This window comes from Amblyomma maculatum, chromosome 2 (assembly GCF_055883805.1).
Source record: "Amblyomma maculatum isolate TAMU_Amacu chromosome 2, ASM5588380v1, whole genome shotgun sequence".
NCBI classification, from domain to species: Eukaryota; Metazoa; Arthropoda; class Arachnida; order Ixodida; family Ixodidae; genus Amblyomma; species Amblyomma maculatum.
The window spans coordinates 85,162,914-85,189,553 of record NC_139345.1 but is presented as its reverse complement, the minus strand read 5'-3'; the positions used below and the strand labels follow the sequence as shown (position 1 = coordinate 85,189,553).

General features: G+C 47.4%; 1 protein-coding gene across 2 annotated transcripts in view; it reads left to right on the top strand.

Moving 5' to 3' along the window:
• LOC146199186 (E3 ubiquitin-protein ligase HECW2-like) overlaps positions 1 to 19,011 on the top strand; it is a 59,538-nt gene extending 40,527 nt beyond the window's left edge. For both annotated transcript variants that reach the window (XM_084594651.1, XM_084594650.1), the window contains exons 21-24: positions 5,534 to 5,813; positions 6,172 to 6,286; positions 7,975 to 8,173; positions 14,540 to 19,011. In XM_084594651.1, the coding sequence (XP_084450777.1) occupies positions 5,534 to 5,813; positions 6,172 to 6,286; positions 7,975 to 8,173; positions 14,540 to 14,651 (706 nt within the window). In that variant the 3' untranslated portion in view covers positions 14,652 to 19,011. The remainder of the gene's footprint in view (positions 1 to 5,533; positions 5,814 to 6,171; positions 6,287 to 7,974; positions 8,174 to 14,539) is intronic.
• The last annotated feature ends 7,629 nt before the right edge of the window (positions 19,012 to 26,640 follow it).

The following is a 26,640-nucleotide window of genomic DNA, read 5'->3' as shown; positions in this document are numbered from 1 at the left end:
TCGCATTTGTCCACTGCAGATTCTGCAGTGCTCTCAGAAATTTTTTTTTTTAATTCGTCTGGGTTCTCTGAGGCTAGCCCATTCAGAGCTTTGTGCAAGATTGTTGTCAGTAATGGCACATTGTTTGCTGTTAAAATGGCATCATATCATCTCATTTGCCATTGTCTGTCATTGGTTGTGTGTCCTATCCGTTTTGGGCATGGGTGCTCTTGGCTGCTTCTTGGGCCACTATGAGACCCACTCAGCATCTTGGTCAGTCAAAAGCTTTGAGAGCACTGCAGATATCTGCATTGGAGAAATGCAAAAGCTTGCACGTTGGCTGCTCTTTAATAGCTTCTAGAGCTTCATGACTCAGCGCTTTTGAGTATCATGACTAGACACTAGTCATGGACTCATGATCATGACTTTGACTTGCACAATTTATAGACTCCATAGTCATGCACATTGGATCTCCGACCCAACTGACTCATGACTAAACAATAGACTCACGTGACATGAAATTTATATACCACTTGTCATCACACATTTATTAGTACCAGTCTCATCTTAACGTGACTCATATCACACATTACATTTTGCTTCCACGTTTTGCAGACATAGCCAAGTGAGTCAAGGCTTTCACCTTAAGGGGGGAGGTGGCGATCAGTGCTAACTTTTTGTTCTTTGACCTAGAGCAGTGAAATTTGGTAGCCACAATCAATATGGAGTTTCATTATGATACCTTGAATAGTTTTCAAGTTACAAAATGTTACATATGTTCCGCTTGTGGAAAACCTGGCACTGTAATGAAACATGCCAAGGAGCTGCCTTCAGTTTTAATCTTTGCTTAAAAGAGCCCTACAGGGTACAACAGTTCCAAAATTTTAGAAACCCCTAATTTTTTTTTACTCAAAACATCATGTTCACCTTCACTAACTGTGCCAGAACTTGTCATTCAAAAATTAGCTGTAGAAAAAAAAACTAAGCCCTCATACCCTCAAGCACACTTCAGGGAATACATAAAAACAAACAATCAAAATTGGTCCAGGCATTCTCACGCTGCCCTCTCCACAGACAAAACAGAATGCCCAAAACACACTTCTGAGAAAACTGCTCTCAAAGTTTTTGGAGCAGTTCATAACTCTCAAAATGCACCAGGACTGTAGTTTTCGCTGTCTTTGAATGCACGTGACTTTTCGGGTGTCTGCCGTTTGAGTTTGTGCACACGAGGTGATTTTTTGGCTCGCTGTTGGTCTTCTTCCGCAGCCCTCCGAAGGGCACTAGGTTTTACGCCCAGTGTAGTGCAAAGCTCGGTATGCTCAAGTTGCCTGCATTGTACCTAGCAACTGCCTCGTATACTGCTGCTTCTACAGTGAAGAGGGAGGCATGCTGCTGCTTTGATATCAATGTCCAAATCACTGAATGAAGGCTTTCGGCAGCGTTCTGTGTCTTTTTGCCACTGCACCGAGCCAGTAAATGAGGGTCGGACAAACGTTGGTAGACTGGTAGCAGCGCTTGCACTACTCTGCTTGGAATATTGTACTTGTGCGGAGGCTGTGGCTTGCCTTCTGCCTCAGCTGCACAATGCCTGCACCAGCTGCGGGCACCAGGTGGGCACCAGGGGGGCACAGATCGTGATGGGGCTCAGCATCTGTGGATGCGATGTGATGTAGTGTTGCCATCACTGCCCTCTGCATTTCTTCTACATTTGTACTGCATCTCAGGGCTAGGCCATAATACGTAGTCAATCTTTTTATCAACTCCTGCGTCAAGCCACCTTTCCCACCGAGTGCCTCTCCCTTCTTGGCTTAGCTCACAAAAGAGCAAAGTGCTGTGCCCATCCTTCTTTGTAAGAGGTATGAACCCATATGTTTGTTCATTGCACAAGGCCAGGTAGGTGCGGCTGTCTCCATCACAGATTACATTTGTATACCTGAAGTCGTTTCTGTCAAGGGAGCGCCCAAAAAGCTGCAGTGCGGCTTCAACTTCCATGCGTCCTGCGCTGACAGCAATGTTTTTTTTTTGGCACTGGTGCGTCTTCTTTCATTCATAGTATGCAGGGTCATTTTCAGGGGGCCCTGTTTCACACCCAAGGCTGAAGTTCGATAAGACTGTACAGTCAAGCACAAGACCCGTGTAAAATTTTATTACACAGCCTACACCAATGTGCGAGCTGTGCCCATGTGTCAGCCACGTGCCATCATATATGCTTTTGGTATTTCTTCTGGTGCAGTCCTCAGTGTGAAACATTCATCACTGCCCAGAAGTCATTTAGAGAAGTGGGCCCTTTGCCAATGCTCCTGATTGCTTGCATAGATCTGAGGTTTACGTCGAAAACCCTCGCACCTTGCTTTCTTTGCGAGGACCACTGAGAGCTGATAACACCATAAGAACATTTCAGCACCATTTTCACAGCAAGTCCAAGTCTGGTGTCCCGCTCCACTGCTAGGCTTGGCCTACGGCAAATCGGGCAGAGGGCATCCTTAATCAGTGAATTTAGAGCGCCCATTTGAATTACTATGAACTCATCTTCTAATGCAGGCGTTGTATCGGATTCAGGCAGCGTGGTTAGCGTGAACTTCCGCTCAGTTGCCGACATCGCACCGAGCGACTCGCGAACAGTGGTTGCGCTGTTTTCGCGGGCACAAAACTTGGCTCTCTGTGTTCTAGAATGGTACAACGCCCACCGCATGGAACATCGGCACAGCTCCACTGATTGAAGGCATCTGCTGACGCGCCGTTTATCATTTCCGAAATGGCTTTAGTGTCGCATCGAAGAGTCTCACGCTGAACACTAGCATCAAGGAAACAGTCTTCTTCTGGCAAATCTGACCTGCGTCGCAATTCCGTTGCTTTGTCCGGTAAGCTGCCGTAGCTTGTCGATGTCCCAGGATCCAGGGCAACATCGCTGTCACTGCTTGGCGGCTGACTTGATGAGGCACCGTACGGCACGCTGGCATCCGATGCCGGCGCCCGCATACCACCATTTGACGAGTCCGGCTCATCGGCGATTACTTTCAGTGACTTCCGTGCAGTAGGGGGTTGGCGCTTTCGCTTTCCGAACGCAATCTCAGTCTTGCGTTTCTTTTGAAACGTGCGACCCATGACTACAGACCATTGCATGACTTGCGCAACAAAACCGGCCTCGGTATCGAGAGCAGCGTTGGTCCTCTGCCCGACAGCCCGCAACTGTTCAAGCAGAAGACGTAGCGACGGATCGTGGAAGCTAGGACTCCATGACAAAGAACGGTGAACGATAGCAAAAATGGCAAAAGGCAAGAAGGGAACACAAAGACGCCCGCGACGATGAAGCCGCGGCAGACGACAAGCCTTACAACTGCCGGAGGTGACCTCCCGCGAGCAAGCTTTTTCCAATCGCAGCTGCGCTTTTGAGCCACGGGCAATTCAAAAGGTCTCGCGAGCCTTCCATTCACATGCAAGCCACGCCTATACCGCGCCGCCTCCGCTGCTGGGAAAAAAAAGCGCAAGAATTCACAAACAAAACAAGGCTAAGATGGCGGCGCTTGCACGAAATACAGTTGTTTTCAGCTCTCGCTCGCTGCTCAGGAGCTGCCGCGGCGTGTTGTATATTTAATTTGAACCACTTTTACGATGAATTATGCGCTGATAATTACAGGAAAGATAGTTTATAAAATGTTCTACCCAAATACGTGGTTTTCCAAAATGAGATTTTTTTTCGCGATTTTTTGGCTTTCGAAGGCCGCATCCCCCCTTAATAATCACTGAGGTATACTGTTGCTGTCCCTCCCCCCCTCCCCCCCCATCGTGCAGTTGATGTCGCGGTCTCCCCGTTAAAGGTATACTGGATAAAAAAATTGCCGCCGAGATTTCTAGTGCAGGTGGTAGCTATCGCGTTGAGGGTGACCAAAACAACACTTTATGAGCAGAAATGAGCAGAAAGTAAGTATTTTATTGAATATTTCTCAAATTGCAGCACCCAGTGGCCTCCTGTGAAAGCTCTTGACAAAACTGGATATCACGTCACTTTTATCCGCCTCCCTCATGCCTCTCTAGCTACCCCCATTGCGAGGGATCGTACCTGCTCATTTTTCCCTTCCTCCGTGGCACTCACAAAACACACAGACGGTCTTTTTTTCTTTCTTTAAATAAAGTTGAACGCACCCTAAAACTCCTCCTCGTGTTTCTACAGGACAGCGGATTCGGCGCTCAGCTTTCAACCACACTGCACATTACTCATCCTTCCATACGCGCCTTTCGTACGCATCCCCCTCGACCTCCCTCTTCAGCAGCATTCCACACTCCGCGTGCGCAAAGCTCGCAGTAAGCCTCGTGCATCTCTCACCCCCGCGCGAAAAACAACCTGCGCTCTTGCCCGGCAAGCGTTTTGCCCCCCTCACCCCGACTTCCTGCATCTCTTGCGCAGGCCCACTCTCAGGGGCGGGGCGGCGGCGGCAGGGCCGCTGAGGGTAAATGTAAAGTCACATCAGTCGGGAGCGCTCTGGGACTTGGCGACCACTCAGTCAACTTCAAAATTAAAGCCATCCGCTGAAAACTAACTCTAATTATGTGTCTGTACCAGTGTAATCATGTCTTAATGCAACTGTGGTGTTTTCTCAATATTCTTGGATATTTGTTCACTATACCTTTAAATAGGGTACAACTAGTATCACCATTATCATCACCATCACTATCCGTGGAAGATGGCGCCGACCACAATGACGGCACAATAGCTCTCGGAATGAAACAGCACATTCATCTGGGTTTCAAAGTTGGAAGCCCGGGGAAAAATACGGGCATTTGCACTCTCTGATTTTAACGATCATCAAAGCTGGGGATGTCCTGCAGTTCATTCAGTAGCTAATCGGTTTCATACATGCGAAAAGGACAACCGCCAGCGTACGCACTACTGGAAGCGATGCTCATAGCTACTGTCAAGCGAGCATGAATTTCTGGCTTTTTAAATATGCTTTAGTTATTTTATGCCTATTGGTGTATCCTGTAATAGAGTGTTCAGTGTTCTTTACGGTGGTTAGCGTTGTAGAACCAGATTTACTTATTGCTGGTAAGTAGGTAAGCCTACATGTATCAGAAAATAGTGGGTGTGCGCTTTTTTTCTTTTTTTTTTTTTTTCAGTCCAGATTTAATGATAATTTGTTATAGCAATTGGATTTTCCAGTTGTTGTTAGGGTTTTTTTTTTTTTTTTCCCAATATTGTGATAAGTGGACTGCAGTGTATTCACAACCAACACATACTGCCTGATCACAATGCTTTGGACAAACATATGTGGTTGGAGTTGTTCCTTGGCACATATTGAAGACTATTGGGTTCCTTGAGACAAGGAACCCCCTAATCTAGTGGATTCCGAGGGAAACATGATTTAGCAGTGTAGATGAGGTCAGGAAATTAACTGGGGTAGAACAGTCTAAGCTGACATTGACACAAGGCAGAGTTAATTAGAGGTGAGCAGGAGAGCTGACATGAATGTAACTTGGTTAAGCCAGACGCGTTCATTGCCTCGTGGCACAAAAAGAAGCCTGACCACAATGCGTGGCCCAATGTTGTCCGATGCAGACCGTGCTCGCTGAGCGACCTGGAGTACCTGGATGCGGAGTTCCATCAGTCGCTGGTGTGGCTCAAGGAGAATGACATCAGTGACATGGGCCTGGAGCTGAGCTTCTCGGTGGTGGAGGAAGTGGCTGGCCACGTGCTTGAGCGTGAACTCAAGCCCGGCGGTCGTTCCGTGCCCGTCTCTGAGCGCAACAAGAAGGAGTACATCGAGCGCATGCTCAAGTGGCGCCTGGAGCGGGGTGTCGCCCAGCAGACCGAGTGCCTTGTTCGGGGATTCTACGAGGTTGGCGGCTTTGCTTCTCAGCTCATGCATCGTTCTTTTTCAGCAGGGGAAACGTCTAGTAATAGCACTCTCCTCAAGCGTTTCCCCCTGAAGGAGGACCATTGTGAGTCTTCGATCAGGATATTATTTGAGAAAAAAACTGAATGGTTCCTGGAAGCGCATAGATTTTAACTCTCTACCTCTCGCGTACAGAGTGGGCACCTTCATGCTTAGCTATGGAAATGCTGCCGTCGGTTGAAGGGCGTGACTGAGCATATGTTTTCTAGGTGCAGTGTTTCGTTTGCCTGTACACGGTGAAAGTAGCATAGAGTGTGCAGGCCCTGTCTAAAATGATGCTCTTTCTTTCTTTCTTGGACAGGTGGTGGACTCTCGTCTCGTGTCAGTCTTTGATGCCAGAGAACTAGAGCTGGTGATTGCTGGCACAGCTGAAATAGACATTGCAGACTGGAGAAAGAACACAGAGTATCGGTCAGGTAAGCATAACCTGTGCTGCATCACAGTCATTCAAATTTCTGGGTATTTCTAACTGTACTACTTCGTCTGGCCAAGTTCCATAGACTCCATAGTTCCATAGTCTCTGTATAAAAAAGTGTCCGTTATTTCGAACATGAATCAGTTCTGCTGCGGATGATTCAAACTGGCGCCCGTGACCATAGAAACACTGCCACGATAGGGTGGCATAGTCCCGAGGCCACATCATTGCCAAAATGAGGAGAGAAAATAAAACCAGGTAGAATGATTAAAGAATTTGTGCAGCGATGTTGTGCGAACTGCTTCCGCCGTTCCAGGAGCAGGTCGTGGAATTGGGATTGAGCCAAGGCTAAACTGGCCTCTAAAAGAAAAAAAAAAACACTTGATAAGCCAGCGCACGATGGCCCCTAGAGAGGATGTGGGGAAAAGGCAACGAGTTGGCACCAGTATGCATGTTGCTTTGGCTAGGAGGGCTTAGTCTCCTGCCAACGCTGCACCATTCACTTATCGAACAACCAAGATGCTAAAGTCTGCTTTGAACCTCCGCGATTTAAACCCTGCAAAACTGTGTCTACCATATAAACTGTATATAGGTAGAGTGGGAATATAGGTCGACCCCCTTACCTTGAAGTGAAAAAATAAAAATAAAACAAGAAAAAAAAAGTGGAGAATTGCATATATTTAAAATTGGCTGTGTCCCTGCATCACTGGAGTTACGATCTCGCTCCAAGCTTTGAAACTATACAAAACGATCTCAGCAGCGTCGTCGGAACATGACTCTTTGCTGTTCGCCAACTCTCAGAGTGTGTCAACTAGTTCTATCAAGCGCATTGCTCACGCAGCATTTCTTGAAAGGCTGCATGCGAGCAGCTGATCTTGTCCACGGCATCATACGCTGAACCGCCAAACTGTCAATGAGAGCGTCCATGTTGCCGTTCGCCTCGCCAAACATCACATTTTCTGGAAAGCGACCGTACAGTAAACTGCCTCAATATGCCATTATTCAGTCCTAAAGAGGCATTTGATACTCTCATAGGTCGAACGAAACAGAGCACATGACGATAAATGCACCTGGGTCGGAAAAACAAAATTCCAGCAACTGCAGGGTGTCGTATGGTTTGGATAGTTTTGGAATATCCGTTCACAAGCAGGCACACCACTTGTTGCCAGACTGTGCCTCAAATTCTGCTAAAGACCACTATATAAGACGAGGGGCGAGTATAGCCTGCCTTTTTTTTTTTAGAAAAAATCTCTACCTATATTTCGGTTTATACAGTAGCTAGGCCAAAGATATCGCCTAAATCCTTTTTTTTTTTTACATAGATTTTGAGGACCCTTAAAATCTCTTCGCGGGAATCCCCTGCAACCTGTGCACCCCCACTTGAGAAACACTGTACAAAGCATCCAATTACTTGGGCTTTTGTGTGTGTGTGTGTGTGTGTGTGTGTGTGTGTGTGTGTGTGTGTGTGTGTGTGTGTGTGTGTGTGTGTGTGTGTGTGCGCGCGTGTGTGTGCGTGTGCGTGCGCGCGCGCGCGCGTGCGTGTCCGTCTTGCCAAGAACGAGAGATGGTTTGGCAGCTCTATTACTCACATTTGGTGTCCAGGAAAGCTTAATTTAATGAATGGAGGAGTTTATTTGGCATGTGGTGTGTGTTAGAGCCCGCGTCAAGCTATGGGCGTGTTGCACGCAGGCTACCATGATGGCCACCCGGCGATCCAGTGGTTCTGGATGGCCATTGAAAAGTTTGACAATGAGCGCCGGCTCAGGCTGCTTCAGTTTGTCACGGGCACTTCCAGCATCCCGTACGAGGGCTTTGCTGCTCTGCGGGGGAGCAATGGGCCACGCAAGTTCTGCATTGAGAAATGGGGCAAGCCCACCAGCCTGCCCAGGTGAGCTCCCATCATACACTCTGCTCTGATTTAGCACACTTACCTCACCTGAATTGCTTCATAGGTTACCTGTGATTCTGTGTTTATCTAACCGACTGACTTTCAGTATAGTCTAGCACCGCGGTGCCTTCTATACTAAATTTAGAACTTTAGTCCCTAAATGAATGCTTCTTTCCATCGGAAAATAGGCATTCCGAAATATTAATTTGCGCTCTAAAGGTACTAATGTCCTTGACCTTTCTGGATCCTTTGCGCCCAAAAGTGTTTACAGTCGCCGACCGTTTTTTCGGACTTGAAGGGACCCGAAAAATGGTCCGAATAATCGAACAGTCCGAAAAATCCGTGAAGCACAAAAAATCACTTTATTCAGAGGAAATCGGCTTAAAAAAGTCGCCGATTTTACCTTGCGGCAAATTTCTATTGCTGGCGACGATTTGAGCTTGTATTTGCGCCAAAGTTGTCGTTTCGCTGTATACGCTAGACGGCAAGTTCACAGCGTTCGTAATTTGTGCAAGCGATGGCTGTGGTAGGCCGCCCGAGTCGTCGTCGGAGTCCGACTCGTCTTCAGGTTGAAGAACCTAGTGCACAAGTTCGTCGTCCGTGAGGTCCGCACACATATCGAGGCCGTCGTCCACTTCAACAAACTCGCGGAACGTGGAGCCCGTTGGAATGTCCATCACAAAACGGCCAAAGGATTGACGGCGCGCCACTCGGTTGACGCGGTCGGAGAAACTCATGTGACAACACGGCGGACGTATGAGACAAAGCACAAAGAGATAGCTGCCCGCGTCAGCGTTGGCGACAAAAGCAGGTTGACGGCGATGACAATCCGACTGCCACCTCGAAGTGGCAGAGATTGCAGGGGCCTCTCCTGGCAAAAATGGGGCACCGAAACCATGTCAAGCCAATCCAACTGCAGAGCCAATCCACCTCAATCCAAGATGGTGCTTGTTGCGCCGGCGAAAAGCCGATAAGATGGCAGATTTTGGCCTGCAGGGGACTGAAATTACAGTTGAATCCCGCTATAACGAAATTCACGGTGCACGAAAAAAAATTCGTTCTCGCGGAACTTCGTTATCGCAAAAATTTGACGTGAAACGCAGAAAGAATTGCCCAAGCAGCAGCAAAGGCGTTTAATGCCAAAAATATGTAAGCTTGGTTTGCTTACGCTTCACGGCGAGCAACGCCGTCACGCGATTTTCGCACTCGGTCAGCAAACCCATTGCAACATCGTCGTCTCGGACAGCAACGAAATTCCTGATGACATCAAAAGCGTCCATCACCTGTACGGCGGTTGCCGCAGCCGGCGCTTCCTGTACGTCGTCGTCTTCTTCATCGGAAGAGTCCTTATCATTCCGGGCAGCTTTTATGATCTGCTCATCACTCACATCTTCGTGAACAACAACACAAGCGTCAGCGCCGATGTATTCGTCGAGCTCGAGATTAGGCGTCACGGTTCCTATTTCTCCCAGCGTTTTCCAGGCGGCCGCGATCCCCGGAGCCGGTGACGCCTCTTCGTCGTCGTCTGTAACGCCTGGTGTTAGGCCAGCAGAGTGTACGGGTCGACCTTCGGCAAATCCGGCGTGCCTGAAACAGTTCACAATTACTGAGCGCCCCAGTGTGCTCCAGGCAGCAGACATAATCTGCAGTGCCACGTACAAGTCCACCTTCGTGTCTCGGCCGGTTTCAGTGTTAAAAAGCAGCCGCTGAATTAACCTCCCGCGGTTAGCGCGCTTCAGGCTAAGAATCACGCCCTGATCGAGAGGCTGTAAGACAGACGTGCCATTGGGAGGGAAAAACCTCAGCTCCGTGTTAGTGAGCTTGACTTCGTCGGAGTGATGCGCTGAACAATTGTCCAAAAGCAAGCAAACTTTACGGCCCTGCCGCTTCATGTCGCGGTCGAATGCCATCATCCACTCGGTGAAAATAGCGCGGGTCATCCATGACTTGTTGTTCGCCTTGTACTGCACAGGTAGGCTACGAGTTCCCTTAAAACAGCGCGGCTTGGCACTTTTGCCTATGACTAACGGTGGACGCTTGTCCGAGCCATCCATGTTTGTGCAAAGCAGCACCGTGATGCGTTTTTTGCTGTGTTTGCCGCCGTGACAGCGCTGCCCCTTGAAGTCGAGCGTCCTAGCCGGCAACATCTCGTAGAATAGCCCGGTCTCGTCGGCGTTGTAAATGTCTGCAGGCGCGAAGTTGCTTAAAATTCCGGCCATGTTACTCGCCTTCCAAGCAGCTGCTCCGTCCACGTCTGCTGACATTGACTCGCCGCACAACACTTTTCCAACGATGTTATGGCGGGCCTTGAAACGGTTTAGCCAGCCAATGCTGGCTTTAAAATCATCAATGCCAAGTAGGCATGCATAGTTCAAGGCTTTCTGCTGGACGATGCTTCCGGACAGGGGGACGTTGCTGGCTCGTGCTTCCACAAACCACGCATGCACTGCTTTGTCCAACTCTTCATGGAGGGGCCGCGTCACCTTTTTGTGCTTCGAGGATGTGCCTGAAGCAAGTGCCATTCTCACGCTGTCCTTATTGCCTAGAATCGTTGACAGCGAACTTGCAGGAATTCCGAAGTCTTCAGCAATTGCCGCTTTCTTCCTTCCGCTTTCTGCTTGGGCGATTATTTGAGCTTTTTGCTCAAGGGAAAGAGTTTTGCGTTTTTTCACTTGCGTTGCCATCGTGTCCTGCGGATGAAAACTCGTCGTTGTCGAAGAGAAAGGCAGCGAGTAAACAACGCGACCACGACACAAAGCCAAAATGGCGGAACTGCAATCACGTGATTTCATGCTTAATGTGGCTTTGGATTTGACTTGGACTTCTCGCCAATAAAACTAGTTTCGGTTTCGATTTTGAACGCGAAAATTTCGTTGAAGCGGAAACGCTCTGCAAAAATGGTTCGTTGTGCAGAGAAATTTAGGCCATTAATTCTTATAGGATACTCGCGGGGAATAAAAAATTATTCGTTGTCGCGGAAATTTCGTTGTGGCGGTATTCGTTGTGGCGGGATTCAACTGTAGTCCGAAAAATCGAACTTTCGGACTTTTAAAGTCCGAAATATCCGTCGCAAATATGTATGCGCTTCTATGGGGTGACTGACGGTGCCTCACTGAAGTCCGAAATATCCTACAAGTCCGAATTATTGGAGTCCGAATTACCCGTCGGCTACTGTAATTTAGGCGACTGTTCACTACGCTGTCATCGCTGAAGGTTTCTTTTCTATTCGTCTTTTTTTTTTTTCTTTTCTGAGAAAAGTTCTCATTGCTGTGTGCAACATAAATCGCCACTACAGTTGAATCCCGCTATAACGAAATTCACGGTGCACGAAAAAAAATTCGTTCTCGTGGAACTTCGTTATCGCAAAAATTTGACGTGAAACGCAGAAAGAATTGCCCAAGCAGCAGCAAAGGCGTTTAATGCCAAAAATCTGTAAGCTTGGTTTGCTTACGCTTCACGGCGAGCAACGCCGTCACGCGATTTTCGCACTCGGTCAGCAAACCCATTGCAACATCGTCGTCTCGGACAGCAACGAAATTCCTGATGACATCAAAAGCGTCCATCACCTGTACGGCGGTTGCCGCAGCCGGCGCTTCCTGTACGTCGTCGTCTTCTTCATCGGAAGAGTCCTTATCATTCCGGGCAGCTTTTATGATCTGCTCATCACTCACATCTTCGTGAACAACAACACAAGTGTCTTCGTGAACAACAACACAAGCGTCAGCGCCGATGTATTCGTCGAGCTCGAGATTAGGCGGCACGGTTCCTATTTCTCCCAGCGTTTTCCAGGCGGCCGCGATCCCCGGAGCCGGTGACGCCTCTTCGTCGTCGTCTGTAACGCCTGGTGTTAGGCCAGCAGAGTGTACGGGTCGACCTTCGGCAAATCCGGCGTGCCTGAAACAGTTCACAATTACTGAGCGCCCCAGTGTGCTCCAGGCAGCAGACATAATCTGCAGTGCCACGTACAAGTCCACCTTCGTGTCTCGGCCGGTTTCAGTGTTAAAAAGCAGCCGCTGAATTAACCTCCCGCGGTAAGCGCGCTTCAGGCTAAGAATCACGCCCTGATCGAGAGGCTGTAAGACAGACGTGCAATTGGGAGGGAAAAACCTCAGCTCCGTGTTAGTGAGCTTGACTTCGTCGGAGTGATGCGCTGAACAATTGTCCAAAAGCAAGCAAACTTTACGGCCCTGCCGCTTCATGTCGCGGTCGAATGCCATCATCCACTCGGTGAAAATAGCGCGGGTCATCCATGACTTGTTGTTCGCCTTGTACTGCACAGGTAGGCTACGAGTTCCCTTAAAACAGCGCGGCTTGGCACCTTTGCCTATGACTAACGGCGGACGCTTGTCCGAGCCATCCATGTTTGTGCAAAGCAGCACTGTGATGCGTTTTTTGCTGTGTTTGCCGCCGTGACAGCGCTGCCCCTTGAAGTCGAGCGTCCTAGCCGGCAACATCTCGTAGAATAGCCCGGTCTCGTCGGCGTTGTAAATGTCTGCAGGCGCGAAGTTGCTTAAAATTCCGGCCATGTTACTCGCCTTCCAAGCAGCTGCTCCGTCCACGTCTGCTGACATTGACTCGCCGCACAACACTTTTCCAACGATGTTATGGCGGGCCTTGAAACGGTTTAGCCAGCCAATGCTGGCTTTAAAATCATCAATGCCAAGTAGGCATGCATAGTTCAAGGCTTTCTGCTGGACGATGCTTCTGGACAGGGGGACGTTGCTGGCTCGTGCTTCCACAAACCACGCATGCACTGCTTTGTCCAACTCTTCATGGAGGGGCCGCGTCACCTTTTTGTGCTTCGAGGATGTGCCTGAAGCAAGTGCCATTCTCACGCTGTCCTTATTGCCTAGAATCGTTGACAGCGAACTTGCAGGAATTCCGAAGTCTTCAGCAATTGCCGCTTTCTTCCTTCCGCTTTCTGCTTGGGCGATTATTTGAGCTTTTTGCTCAAGGGAAAGAGTTGCGTTTTTTCACTTGCGTTGCCATCGTGTCCTGCGGATGAAAACTCGTCGTTGTCGAAGAGAAAGGCAGCGAGTGAACAACGCGACCACGACACAAAGCCAAAATGGCGGAACTGCAATCACGTGATTTCATGCTTAATGTGGCTTTGGATTTGACTTGGACTTCTCGCCAATAAAACTAGTTTCGGTTTCGACTTTGAACGCGAAAATTTCGTTGAAGCGGAAACGCTCTGCAAAAATGGTTCGTTGTGCAGAGAAATTTAGGCCATTAATTCTTATAGGATACTCGCAGGGAATAAAAAATTATTCGTTGTCACGGAAATTTCGTTGTGGCGGTATTCGTTGTGGCGGGATTCAACTGTATCTGGAATCTGCATTCTTTCTTCACCGGTAGGATCGCTTTTGCTCATTGAGTCAGCTGTAAACTTGCCCATCTGAGAACAGTCAACTGAGGGCAAACAAAGGTGCTTCAAGAATGAACTTTGCTTCCAAAATGGAAAACGTATCGCAACAGCCACCCGTAATACACCATACTGGGACAGCTTAAAGAACAGGTAGTCATTTTGCCTTCTCTGTTACGGTAGAACCGTGCTTCTGCAGGTGCTGCAGTTTCTTGGCTTCCACATCTTAATGAGCCAGTCTCGCTGTTCTGTCACAGAAACCGGTGCAGTGATAATCTGGCTGTTATGTTGGAATTTTGGCGCCGTTCTGGTATGCTCCGAAACGAGTGTCACCTCATGAAATTGATTTGTGCCATCCGGTCGAAGAAGGACTTTGTACTCAACGGCGCTTGACCACCACCACGTTCGGTGGCTTCCGTCACGCTCACAAGCAGTCATGGACAAAGTGATGTTTGTTCAATTTTGTTCTGTTAAATTGCCCACATGTCACAAGTGCGAACAACCGACTTCACTAAAACGAAACTATGCCACGAGAAACGCAGGCAACACAATACAAGATGCATGAGTGCAGGTTGGCTTCAAGGATCTTGCTTCTGCCTTTGGCATTTTACCTTGTTCCCGCGGTTTAGCACGTTTGCTAAGGACTTGGGTCACGGGCAGGTCAAGGTTGTTTATTCATGCTGCGTAGTCACAGATACTGGTTCACACGATGAAGCCACGAGACAGATTTTATTGTCAGGTGTAAGAAGGGCGACCTCACAGTAAAATCTGTCCTACTGGGGTGTTTGATTCCATAAATCTAAACCTACTTCTTCGTGTGACCCAGTATTCCTGTCTGCACAGCATGTATAAGTGATGTGATCTACATGTGACCCACAGTGCAGTGAGTATGTTGGAAGGCGCCTTTCATGGGTTCTGTTCAGCAAGGATTGTGTAGGATTAAAGCAGCGGTCATGCCATTTACTGGACTGAAAATGGCCTCTTTCTTTTCTGTCACCCAGGGCTCACACCTGTTTCAACAGGCTAGACTTGCCCCCATATTCATCGTTTGACATGCTTCATGAAAAGCTGCTCCTTGCCGTCGAAGAGTCCAGCACCTTTGGCATTGAGTGATCGTCCCCGCGTCCTGCAAGTGAACGTGACCGTCATCGCCACCGGCAGTTTGCCCATGTTAGTGACCGGTGACAGAGCCCGCCACAACTGCTCTCTCATTCTGTCCCGGGGCAAGTGCCTGCTGCCGTTTCTGCTGCCAGTTCTTCGGGAAAACCCATCCACAGTGACAATCCCCCGGGGGTGACCGCGTTGCCGGCCGCCTGCCTCCTATGCCTGGCCGCAAGGAATAGTCGGCGATCCCTCCAGAGCACACTGGGAAGATTTCTTTTTTTTTTTTTGTAAGCAGCTTTTTCTACTGAAGGAGGTCTTCAGGCACTGCTGTTATGAGGTGAAGCTCTGAGCACCTCGTATGCATTCCAAGTGCACAAGTCCTCCCTTTTTTGTTCACTTTCCTGCCCTGTTATTTTCGCCGTCGCTGCTGCTCTGGAGCTTTATTGGAAATGGCCTTATTTGTTAACCTAGGTAGTTCAACTGGTGAGCTCAGTCTCCTTAAACCTTCAAGGCAAAAAATGTTGCTTTGCCGCTCTGTGTGCAGTGTATTTGCCAACCTGCAGCCTCTGAAGATGTCCTACAGTTTGTGTTGGGGCAGTAGTGTATAAACAACCCGAAAGTTCTTTCTCATCACGGCTTTACCATCTACTAAAACTAAAATGGCCTACAGGCATGAAGGCAGTGCCTTAGAAGTATGAGGAAAAATTGTCAAGTGGTGGCAGGCTTAATAGATGCCCTTGGCTACTAGGGAAATACAGCAAAAGGGTGGAGCGGCAAACAGAAAGTGACCTACCTCGACAGACTCTCACTTTAGCTGATTCACGTTGTTGAGGCAGAATAGCACTGCAAGCTACAGTTGCCTTGCAGCCAATTGGACAGTGAAGTTAGGTCAGACTGCTTTGCTTCATGTGTGCTAAATATTTGGCCTTCGATTATTTTGTGTAGGCTTATCGTCATGTCCAGGTACACTTGGAACATCAAAGCTACTGGGGAGTCGGCAAAACTTTCTGGGCTTTTTTTTTTCTTTTCGGTGATGTTGGCATTGAGCAGGAGGTTGAATGATGCTCTGTTGTATGTGCTGTGGTAGCATATTCTCGTGCTGAAGGAAGGAGCAGGAGCGAAAGCCACCGTATAACTTCTACAACTTGTGGCCATCTTGCCACCTTTGCGGATACAGCCAAGAAGTTCCTGGGGTATGGGGGGAGGGGGGGGAATTGCTGCCGCTACGTTGTGAGGTGTGTGTAAAGTTGATTTTATATTTACCACCTAGAAAGCGTGGGTTTTATTTATTTTATCACATGTCTCAGGGCACCATCGGGTGGAGTGTTAGTAATTATTAACATATTCTTTTAGCACAGCCTATAGTAAAACCTTATGCCATTGCCCAGTGAGGCTGAAATTATATATATATTATATATATATATACATATATATGGTACATAGCTTTTCTTTTTTGTACAGTATCAGTGTGTTTTCCCTGTCTTGTTATGAGCACTTGTTATTTTATAGGGCTCACCTGGGCACTTCATGGGGGCCTCTCATCTAACAATTTATGCGACTAATCATTGTTTTAGGAATGTATTATTATTATTATTTGAGTATTTTATATTGTGCCGTTTTGTAAAATTGCAACAGCAAAGTGGAGCATTCGTGTCTTATACGTGGCTCTGCATTTTGTTAGTATTATTATTATTGTATTGCACACATTGTGATAGGTCTCCTGCAGTGCGGTTAGAACTGTAATGATAATTTCTAACCCTGCTTTCCATTCCAACAATTGTTGTGTGTAGACGCATTTGGACTCTCCTGCCTTAGGCTTGCGCCTTTGTTTTTTTGAATGGCGCCATTTTCTTGCACTTTCCAACCACCTCTTATGTCTGTGCTGCTGTTCTTTAGTGGCATCTAATACAAGAGCTGCTTTTTATTTTTTTTTTTTTTTCTTGCTGCGTATAGGTTATTACAATGGTTAGTATTTTTGAAAATCGGACGCATTTTGCTTGTGGGACAGAGCAGAACTGTTGCGGACACTGCTACAGTGGTGAATGAACGTTCTCGAGCAGTTTCTTGAAACAATGTTCTCATGCTTCTTTGGTCTTGGATGTTGTAACAGTGTTGTGTGACTTTTCAGAGGAACTTGCTAAGTAGGCCGTTGTTCTGGGAGAAGGGAAAAAAAAAAAAAAAACCTCAATTGCCTTTTTTAACGTTATTGGCTGTTCGATACATGCCCCTGGTGTCTTGCCAATAGCGGAATGGTGGGCCTGATGTTGTGCCATGGATGGTGTTCAAACTGGTCAGCTACAACATGCCAGCCACAGAGCGGCATGCATTATTGCGTTCTAGAAAGGTGAATTTTTTCTGTGAGCCGAGCTACTAAATTTAAGCACAGTAAATTACACTTTAGTAAGAAGCTTGCAGCGGTTTTCATATTGTATAGGGCCTGAAATTTTACCAGCCTTGGTCATTTCTTATTGTTTGTTGGTCTTTGTGCACAAATGTAGGTACCCCGCTGTTTCAGTGAACAGAACGCTTATGCAGACATTCTTTCACGCTTTGCTGAAACTTTTAAGAACAAATGCCTCCCTGTTTTTTTTTTCCTTTTATGCTTTAGATCTGTCACTCCATTATATTTTATTTTTGCTATTGGCATTATCCTTTTCGCACCTTTTGTTTCACTCAATCATTTTAACCTCAGACTCCATTTGTATTGTTTTCAGAAGTGCCGTTATCTCCCAGGCTTCGAGTGATATGATTTGTGGAAACACCGGAACCGGACGTCACTACCACTTACGGCTCCGTTGTTTCCACAAATCAAATGACTTGAGGTCAAGGCGATAATGACACACAAACTCTGAATACGGACCTAGGTTTCACTTTATAGAAGCATAATTTGCCCTTGTTTTTATTTTTTAAAGTGCACTTTACTGTGTCCTGTGGCAACCCCGTTGAGTCCCTGCTACATGTCATTATCACATCCAGCACTTCAACGTGACATAAACATATCATTTCTGTTTGTAGTGTGTTTTTTTTTTTTTTTTTTCTTTCTTTCTTTCTTTCTTTCTTGCTCAAGACACTGTGTTCAGAGGTGGAGTTGAGGCCTGGTGTTCATTGTGAACTGACTGAAGACTTTTGCTATTGGTTCCCCTTGCTTTGACAGTGTCTTCAGAGAGGTTTTTGTCAAAACAAAAGATAGAGTGCATTTACTTGGCATTGGTGGCTAGCCTTTCTCATTAGCATAACTGTGAAGCCTGTGTGTTTAGTTGCACATTTTATTGGTATCGTACCAACACCAAAAGTTTTCTTGGGTTTCAGACCAAAAGAATCGGGCTCATTTTCTTAACTGCCTTTGCCCATTATTAGTGTGTCAAACGAGACTGGGAACCTGGTACTGGTGTATGGTGGAATGGTATTGGTTCGTACGCACATATTCAGCTTGCAAGCTGTGCATATGCAGTGAGCCCAAGTCTATTTCTGGTCACCGTGCCAGCATCCAGCTTTTTGCCAGCTGTAAGTTGTATTTGTTTAGAACTGGGAGGCTCCCACCATAACTGGTCTCCTTAACCATTCAGAAGACGACACTTTTACGTCCTTGAGTGCCATGCATCATTTGCTTGGCTGTCCTTGCTGTGAACCACCATTTATGTGTGGGTAGGGGCACAGACTGCCTTTGCTAACGTTCATGAGCTGCTTGTCAGCTTCGCAGGACTGATATATGACTGAGAAGACGTTTTCATTGTACAGGTATGTGTGTGTGTGTATGTTTGGCATGTGGTGACCGTGCTTTGCTTTTGTGCTCTGACAGAGTTGCGAACCAGAAGGAGAGAGAAATTGTACAAAGTAAAAAGAAATATGGGTAGTTGATCCCACGCCACCTGTGGTTGGTGGTGTTCGCTTTTTGTACAGCTGCTGGCAAGTGTCTGCTGTGCACACTGCCCGTCGCCACACGGTGACAAGCGTGCGCGCTGTCCCTCTTGAAACCTTGCAAAAAAGAGAGGCCAGTCGTCTCCTTCGCGGTTCTGGCTTCGCTGCCAGTGGCACTTGCCGCGACTATTTTGGTATACGCTGCAGTACATAGTAGTAGGGGCGTGGAGGTGTATCCAGCATGCCCGCTCCTTTGGTGCCTGGGGCTTTGTCTGGGCCTGCCTGCGGGCTGCTGGCAGACTCTCCTACTGCCCCCATTCTTTTTTGTACGGACCCCCGAATATTCCTTTTCCGAATCCCTCCACTGCTGCCGCATGCCGCAACAACCGTCGCTTGTGCTGCTGCTGTGTGCGCATGCGCATCGTTGTACAGTATGTATATGTAAACGAGAACACTCGAAGCAGCGCTCCTGTGTATTATAGAGCAATAAAAAAAGGTAACTTTCTCTGGATTCAGGAAGTGTTGTTCTATTCTGATGTATACCTTCACCCTGTTTCTGCTGCTTTAAAATGCATTCGCGCTCCACTCCACTCAGGAGTCAAGAAATGCTTTCGCATTAAAAGTTCTTATGCTGAGATACATCTCTGAATATGCAGTGTTTTCCTTTCCACTGAAGGCAGATTTTATTTTGAAACAAACCGACAAAAAAAAAAAAAGCGGAGGCTGTGCAACAACTTTAAGAAAAGAACATAATTGGTCGCCGGTTTCTTCACATTGTTTAGCACGTGAAGAGGATGATGATGATGCCTCATGCTTGAGTCGTAATCACCTGTGAAAATTCCTTTGTACATGCCACTACATCTTAGCCAGTCTGCCCCTCTCCCGTCCCCTCGTTGGTGTGTTGCCGTATATGGGCCACAAAATGACGAGTTCTCCGTGAAAATGAAGAGTTCTTCTAAGGTCTTTTGTGACAACCTGAACAGACTCCGCAGTTCAAAGCTGAAATATCGCAGCAATGCTTCACTTGTGCGGGAATTCGGTCAATTGCTGTCTGTCGAACCAGTCTTTCTTGATCGGTCTGAACCACGATGTAATAACTGTATTGCCGCGAAGGAAAGCAAGTCGTCGGATTCCTCATCCTCACTGTCGGAGAACTTCAGAAATTTCTTAAATATGACTTCGGCGATGTTGCCGTCTAAAGCGCTCGGCTGGGGATCCAAGGGATGGAGGTGCGATTCCCGGATGGAGACTGCGTCACTAGGTTTCGCGCATGCGCAGAACTGGGACTGGCAAATCTGCACCGGCTCACGCGAACCTATACTCCAACCCTCGTAGTGAAGCCTTTCGCTTCAAAAATAACGCGCGGAAACACGTGGCAGCGCTCGGTCAATGGGAGGGTCGAACGCCGAAGGAAAGCATCAGAGAGAAGGCGGGCGGCAATCTTCAAATGTTGGCGCTACTTTTAGTTCATTGAGGGGCATTAGCTGCTGACGCGCTGCACCTGAACCACAGAACTGAAACTGCACCTCGCTGGCACCTGACTGGCACTAGCTGAATCGAACAGACCTTATGTTATTCATGCAGATTTCTTGCTGAGCGCGCGGCCCCCGCCGCGGCCGCGCCGCAAGGCGAGGCGCATAATGTTTACTTTGACGCCAGCGCATGGCTGGACTGCCACAATAGATGAACCAATGCGCACGTGAGTTGGGTACTCAATAAAATATGCGGAAGCGCTGCGCGAGAGTAGTAGGCGACAAAAACCAGGCAGCGGCCAGCGCGAAAGCGATCGGCGAGCTGAGCTACAGCTGAGGTCCGTTGTGACAGTCCAGCGGTTGATCGCTCATGTCTTCGCAATCTCGCCGCGGGTTCCGCGCTTCGTGTGTGTGCGCAATAAAATTGCTTAAAACTTTTATGTCCACAATCACGAACTCAGTATCGGCATCGCATTCCGCGCTAACGCCGAGGTGGAACTGGCGTTGGGTCGCGGAATTTTCTGACAGAACGGCAGTGCGCCGGCTCCGCTGTAGTAGTACGCGGCGGCGGCGTCAACTCAAAGTGTAGTGATCCGGGATGCAATTCGCGCTGTAATCTGAACCCGCGGTGTCATCGGGCAGCGTGGTTGATGTTCCCTGCACATCTAACAGGTATGGCACCGGCTGTAACTCAGGTCCCGACTTCTGGTTTTTGTTCCACGCCCGTTTCTTACGGCTTCCAAATGCTCGTTGCGTGCACGATTAGTCTACTGTTTTCCGGCATCTCGATCGCAAGGAAAAACGCTGCACAAAGCGGTGCAAACGGAGACGCGCATGAAGCGGCGGCCACGGCGGTGAACGCAAAACAGCAAGGAAAAAAAAAAATGACGCGCCGATCACGCCAGCCAATGGGAGACGTGGAACGGCGTGCTTGAAAAGCGCGCCGCGTGAGAGCTAATCAGAAATCATAAACGACCGTTGGATAACCGGCGCACGCAGCCAGTCCGCTTGAGCGAAGCTATTTTGAGATAACGCACCGCAAGTGCCAAATGCGCACAAAGAAAAGCCAGAGCTATAGTGCCAGAGCTGGCGGCGATCGGCCGGCTGCAAGCTGCAACGCCCGCGGTGCGCGCGCGGGAATTTCGAACAAAATTCCCCTTTTCGGGGGGCATTTCGCAGTGGCCTTGACGTTTTGAAAGCCTATTCTATCGCATTTCCTGGCTGAATTCAGCGTTAATAATTTGGCTGCAGCTGCTCAAAAGGATAAACGTTCCGAAAATGACTTTCTCAAAATCGATTTTTGAACATTTTCGACCGTTCTGAAACTCGCTTCTAGAGCTGTTATTGTTAGGAATTTTCGCTACTGCAAGTTGAACTAATTTTATTTTCCAGCTGATTGAGCATTTATCAACAATCTGAAAGTTTGCAACTGACACGCAGTTTCCTTTAATGGCCGCGGACGCCGCCACTATTATGCACCTAGACACGGCCGGTCTCGAGGGAGAAAGGAGCGCGCTCTCCTTCGAGACCGGCCGTAACCTAAGGCGCCTCGCATCGAGGCACCCTATATCCTCCCGTTTTCTGACCAATCAAAACCGCCGTTTTTTTATACATGGGGACTATAGGAAATTTCGCAACTGGTAGTATCAAAGAGCTCTGCTCAGGCTGGCATCAGCGCGCTTTCAATTTTCAGTAAACTTGCGACGCTTTTATATGCCATTAACACTAATAACAGCCTTTCACTATTTAAACTACAGAATATGATTAATAAATAGCTTTTGGTTGGGAATTATTGTCTATGCTCATTGTCATCAGAAGCTACATTTTTGAGCCTCTTCACTCGTCAGGGAATTTGACCTGAAATAATCAGGAAAAACCTGGAAAAGTTAGGGATTTTGAAAATAGTGGTTTGCTAGACACCCTGAAGCAGGAGTTGTCGACATAAATGTCACACTTTTCAATTGGTCGAAATGGTCGTGACGTCACAGTGCGCGAATTTCAAACGAGGCCAATTGTACTTTGCCTAGTAACCATATGCTACCATTTAAAGGGATGGTATAATGATGCTCCAAGTAAGTGGGGCTGAGTTTAGTTAATGAACCAATTGGCCTATAAATCATTAATTAGTTTCCTAGATTTGGACACAGACAAGCGAGGATGTACTTACAATTGAGCGGAGTGATAGTCAATTACACTAATTAGCTAATTAGCAAGCGCGGATTTCAAACGGGCCCGATTGTACTTTGGCTATTCGACTTGTATGCGATTCGGTACCTAAGTTCATTTCCGGCTTTATTCGCTCACCCATAAAGTAGATGCTGCGAGTCTTCCAGTGGAAGGAAAACAGATGGTTGAAAGCGCTCGTAATGTTATTACGAGACACATGCTTTAAAATGGCGTATCCGTGTACTATACAGCTCGATAATATATAGTAGTTCCTTTTACTATAGCAGCCACCCTCACGACAGTCATAAAAACATACCGCTGGCTGGCTCTACATGTTAAATGACCTCTGCGACTAACATTTCGGATGTGTCGCCGCAACTGTTTGCCACGGCCAACTCGGAACGTGAGACACTATATATACATGCCTCGCATTTTGTAGGTTATATGCGCTCAAACTGTGCGCCTGCATTTTTGTATGTATGTGTGAGAGCCCCGCCGCGGTGGCGCAGTGATTAAGATGCCCAAATGTTGTGCCGAAGTATCCGGATTTGAACCCTGATACTCAACTCCGGCACAGTGGTCGTTTTCATTGAAATTCAACTCTGCCTCAAATTCTTCCCACTCCAGCCCTGCCTTGTCCTAATACAAATTAAAGATGGCATGTTGAGTCTGCTCAGAAGAACACGAGCTCGGAATAGTTTTTATAAGGGAGAATTAGAAACAGAAAGCATTTATGGAGGACATGATTACATGCTCCTTACAAGGCTCCCTGCAAAAGGCAGGGCTTAGAATAACAATATACAAAAGCAAACCGCCTATAATATGTTCCAATAAGCTCCCAACACACCCCAAACATGTCCCACAGTGATATTGTTTGGAACGCCCTGAAGACGTTTTTCCTTGTTTCATTTGATATGTTTGGGTTATTTATTAAGGACTTCCCTAGGACATCCCAGTCACCCATCATCTGAATCCTTGGGATGTCCTTGAAACGCTTGTGTGTTTTCTGGAACCCGCGCAAACATACAAGGCGTGCGCGTTTATACGCCGCTGTAATTACCACATGGCAAGGGACAGGCGAGCCGGAGGAAGAACTACACACACTGCTACTGCTCGTGTTGGTGACGTTCGCTTCCCGCGCGTGGCCTTGCGTCGAAACAAACGACGCCTGAAGTGACCTAATGGGGACGTGAGGCCGAATAGTCAGAAAAGAAAGGAGGGTGACTAACTATGGTTCTCGGAAGAACGCTTTCCTCCGTAAGGAGCCAGCAGCACGACTGCCATCCCTCTCCTCTCGCAGTGGCCCCACAGGGGATCTCCAAGCAAGAAAAAATGACTATCCGCCGCAGGCTCTGGTCGCTCAGGCAATCTTCGTGACGGGTAAGTAAAAGGGTCTGTGATAGTGTGCGAAATAGGAAAAAAGAATAGGCCACTCGCTTAACCACTCGTCTCTATTTGCACGTTCTCTCAGTCGTAACCCTCACAACACACAGGCGTCCCTGGGACATCCCAGGAATTCCGATTATGGGAGACTGGAATGTACTAGGGAAATCCGGACCAGTTCCAAGGAAATTCCAAAAACCATTCCGAATTAATCACGACGGGACATCTCCAGGACGTCCCGAACAATAACGCTATGGTATACGTTTAGGGTGTGTTGGGAGCTTATGGGACATTGTTTAGAAGCCTTTTCTCGGTATATTGTTATTCTAAGCCCTGCCTTTTACATAAGCATGCAATTATGATGTCCTCCAAAAATATGTTGTTTTCAAGCTCCTTTAGAAAAATAATTCTGAGATTGTGTTGGTGTTCTGAGCAGACTTAACATGCCACCTTTGTGTTTGGACCAAGAAGGGCTAGTGTGGGCAAAATATTGAGGCAGAGTTGAAATTGAACGGCAGTGGCCACCGTCTGGAGGTGACCATTCTGAACATTATTTCTATTATTTTTGTGTTGAACTCATGTTGGAATTATGGACTGATTCAACACATGTATACCATATTTGGCTCAATAAAACTAAAATTGAAAGCTCATGTACAGAATTAATTTCTGGGGAATTGCTAATTTGCTTTATGCTTTATACACACAAGGAATGCTACAAATTATATATGTGCATTAGAGACACACACGCACTTCAAATTCTTATGCACACATTCACAGGTTACAAAGCATAGAACAACCACCGCCTCGGGATAATCACAAGCAAATACTTCAAGTACCTCTATATATAGTCCTCCACAAGGATGTCCCTGCATGTTCAGTACTGGACTGCAGACCAGCAAAGCAACATAAAATATTCTCGTGAATTGTTATTTATTTTATTTATGATAAATTAATCGGCGTCACATGCAAAGTTCTGTTAATTGAGCCTCTTCATTTATTTCTTTGTCGACAACAAAAATAAAGTGATTAGTTAGACCTCTTTTGTGCCCTGAGGAAAAGTTCGGCGCCACGTTAGTTGGGTGCCACGCTTAACTAGTGATTTTTGTGCACTTGTGATTCATATTGGATCTTTACCCTTATATCATGGTAGGCTGCGTGTAATGAAGTATATTGCTGAGTCATATATATTTTCTAAAGGGCCAATTTTTATGTTTCAGGCAATGCGATTAAGAGCTTACATTTGCTGTTTATATGCTCTGACAATCCACAACGAACAATCAGTTGCAATCCCCCAAACTATGTTGTGGAAGCGCAAAAGAAATTTTAGCTAGCAAATGGTGAGTATAGTACCAGGACAGAGACAATTATTTCTAGCTACAATCAGACGAATAGTATGCATTTTGTTTTGGTATTAATAGTGAAATTGTGCGGGATCGTTCACTCGCTTTTGTGCGACATGGTGCATAATCTCAGGCAATTGTCCTGGAATGTATTTAGGATGGCTCTAAACGGGAAGTAAACGGGACATCCGACGGATATGCTCCTTTGGAGGTTCAATCATATTCCATACGGGTGCTCCCGGGGATATTCCGCGGATTATCCAGTAAGGATGTGGAGTTGATGTGTTGTCTGGGAAGCTATCACTTATGTCAAAGGTCATTCGGCACAAAGTCAAACTAGCCAAGCCGTACGAGCGTGCCTGTGTGGCCTAGGGGTAGCATACGTGTCTGACTCGGGATCCGAAAGTTCCCTTCTCGTCTTCCTAGGGAGTAATCAGATTTGGCAGCTCCTGCCAACTCTACCATGTCATGTTTTCTTGGGACGTCGCAGAACCCGCTGACAAATCAGTGCCCGGCCATGTCGCCTGCCTGGACAGCTACCACCTGCCAGAGGCTTCATCAGTACCAAAGCAACTGTACGTTTTTGAGACTTCATATTCACTCATCAGCCAGTATTTGAAAGCTTTTGGAATAATCTAAGCGCTAAATTAAATCAAGTTTGTAGTGCCCCAGCGTTTTGAATACACGCCTTTTCTGCGATGAACGGATTTTTTTTTTCTGGTCTCTCTGGTGAGCAAGAACGCTTTTTTTGAAGTCGGTGCATGTTCGCGCCCGTTTCCTTTTTCCGAATTCGTGTTTTCAGAGGCTTTATATATTTAAGGCCCCCCCTCCCCCCGAAGCCCTTCGAAGGCCACGTGCACGCTGTTGTCACGAAAACGCTTTCGTGATGGGCAAGTAAAAGCGGCTGTGGGAATGTGCGAGAAAAAGCAGAGGCGCGTTGCCAGCAACCTTTTCACGATGTTCGCCTCCAGTAAACAGCTTCGTCAGCTGCTGGACGACCCACCCGCGTATTTGAGCCTGATTTCACCATAAGTTCGTGGTATCAGGAAGCTTTTGAAGGTGCATGGGTATAGGTAGAGCCTTGTGAAGGCGGGATGCAGGCGGGTGTAGCTCTTTCGAGAGTGGAAGTTGGTATATGGGTGAACGGTCATAGGTGGGAGATGCACAGAGAATTGCAAGGCTTTGCATCTTTCCGCCCAATGCGCGCATTTAAATTTATTTATTTATTTATTTACTGTTCTTGCTGCATTGTGGGAACACTTTCCATTTCCTCGTCTCTCCTATCAGGTCCTCGCTGCAACTTATACATGACAGATGCTGAATTTAGGTCATTCGGACTTCCGGTTTAATCATACAGGCGATGCGGTCCCGACGCCACTGACAGTGCTGTCAGGTTTCCCTCAATTCTAACTCCACTCCGTGGCAGCGGCTCAGGGCTGAATCGAGGGCAGGCTTGCATGATAATGTCGGAGTGAAGTCCAGACTTAAACGGTGTCTTTAGTAAGACCAGACTTCTTTAAGGCGGCTCGGGTTCCGAACACTTCGGTTCGGCTCGTGTTAACCAGAGTGGCTTCCCGGAACGCCTTCAGCAACCAGTTGGGGTTTTTTACCTCGTAATACAATCTTAAGCCGCAAAAAGCAATGGCACGGATTTTACGCAGCGCAATACTGAAGGAAGGTTTACATCTTACAGCGAGGACAGGGCCAGCGCATTCCTGTGTTTCCTTAATTTCTCTGCTTGTGTACGGCGTCCTTGTGTCTTAACTAAGACGGCACTAG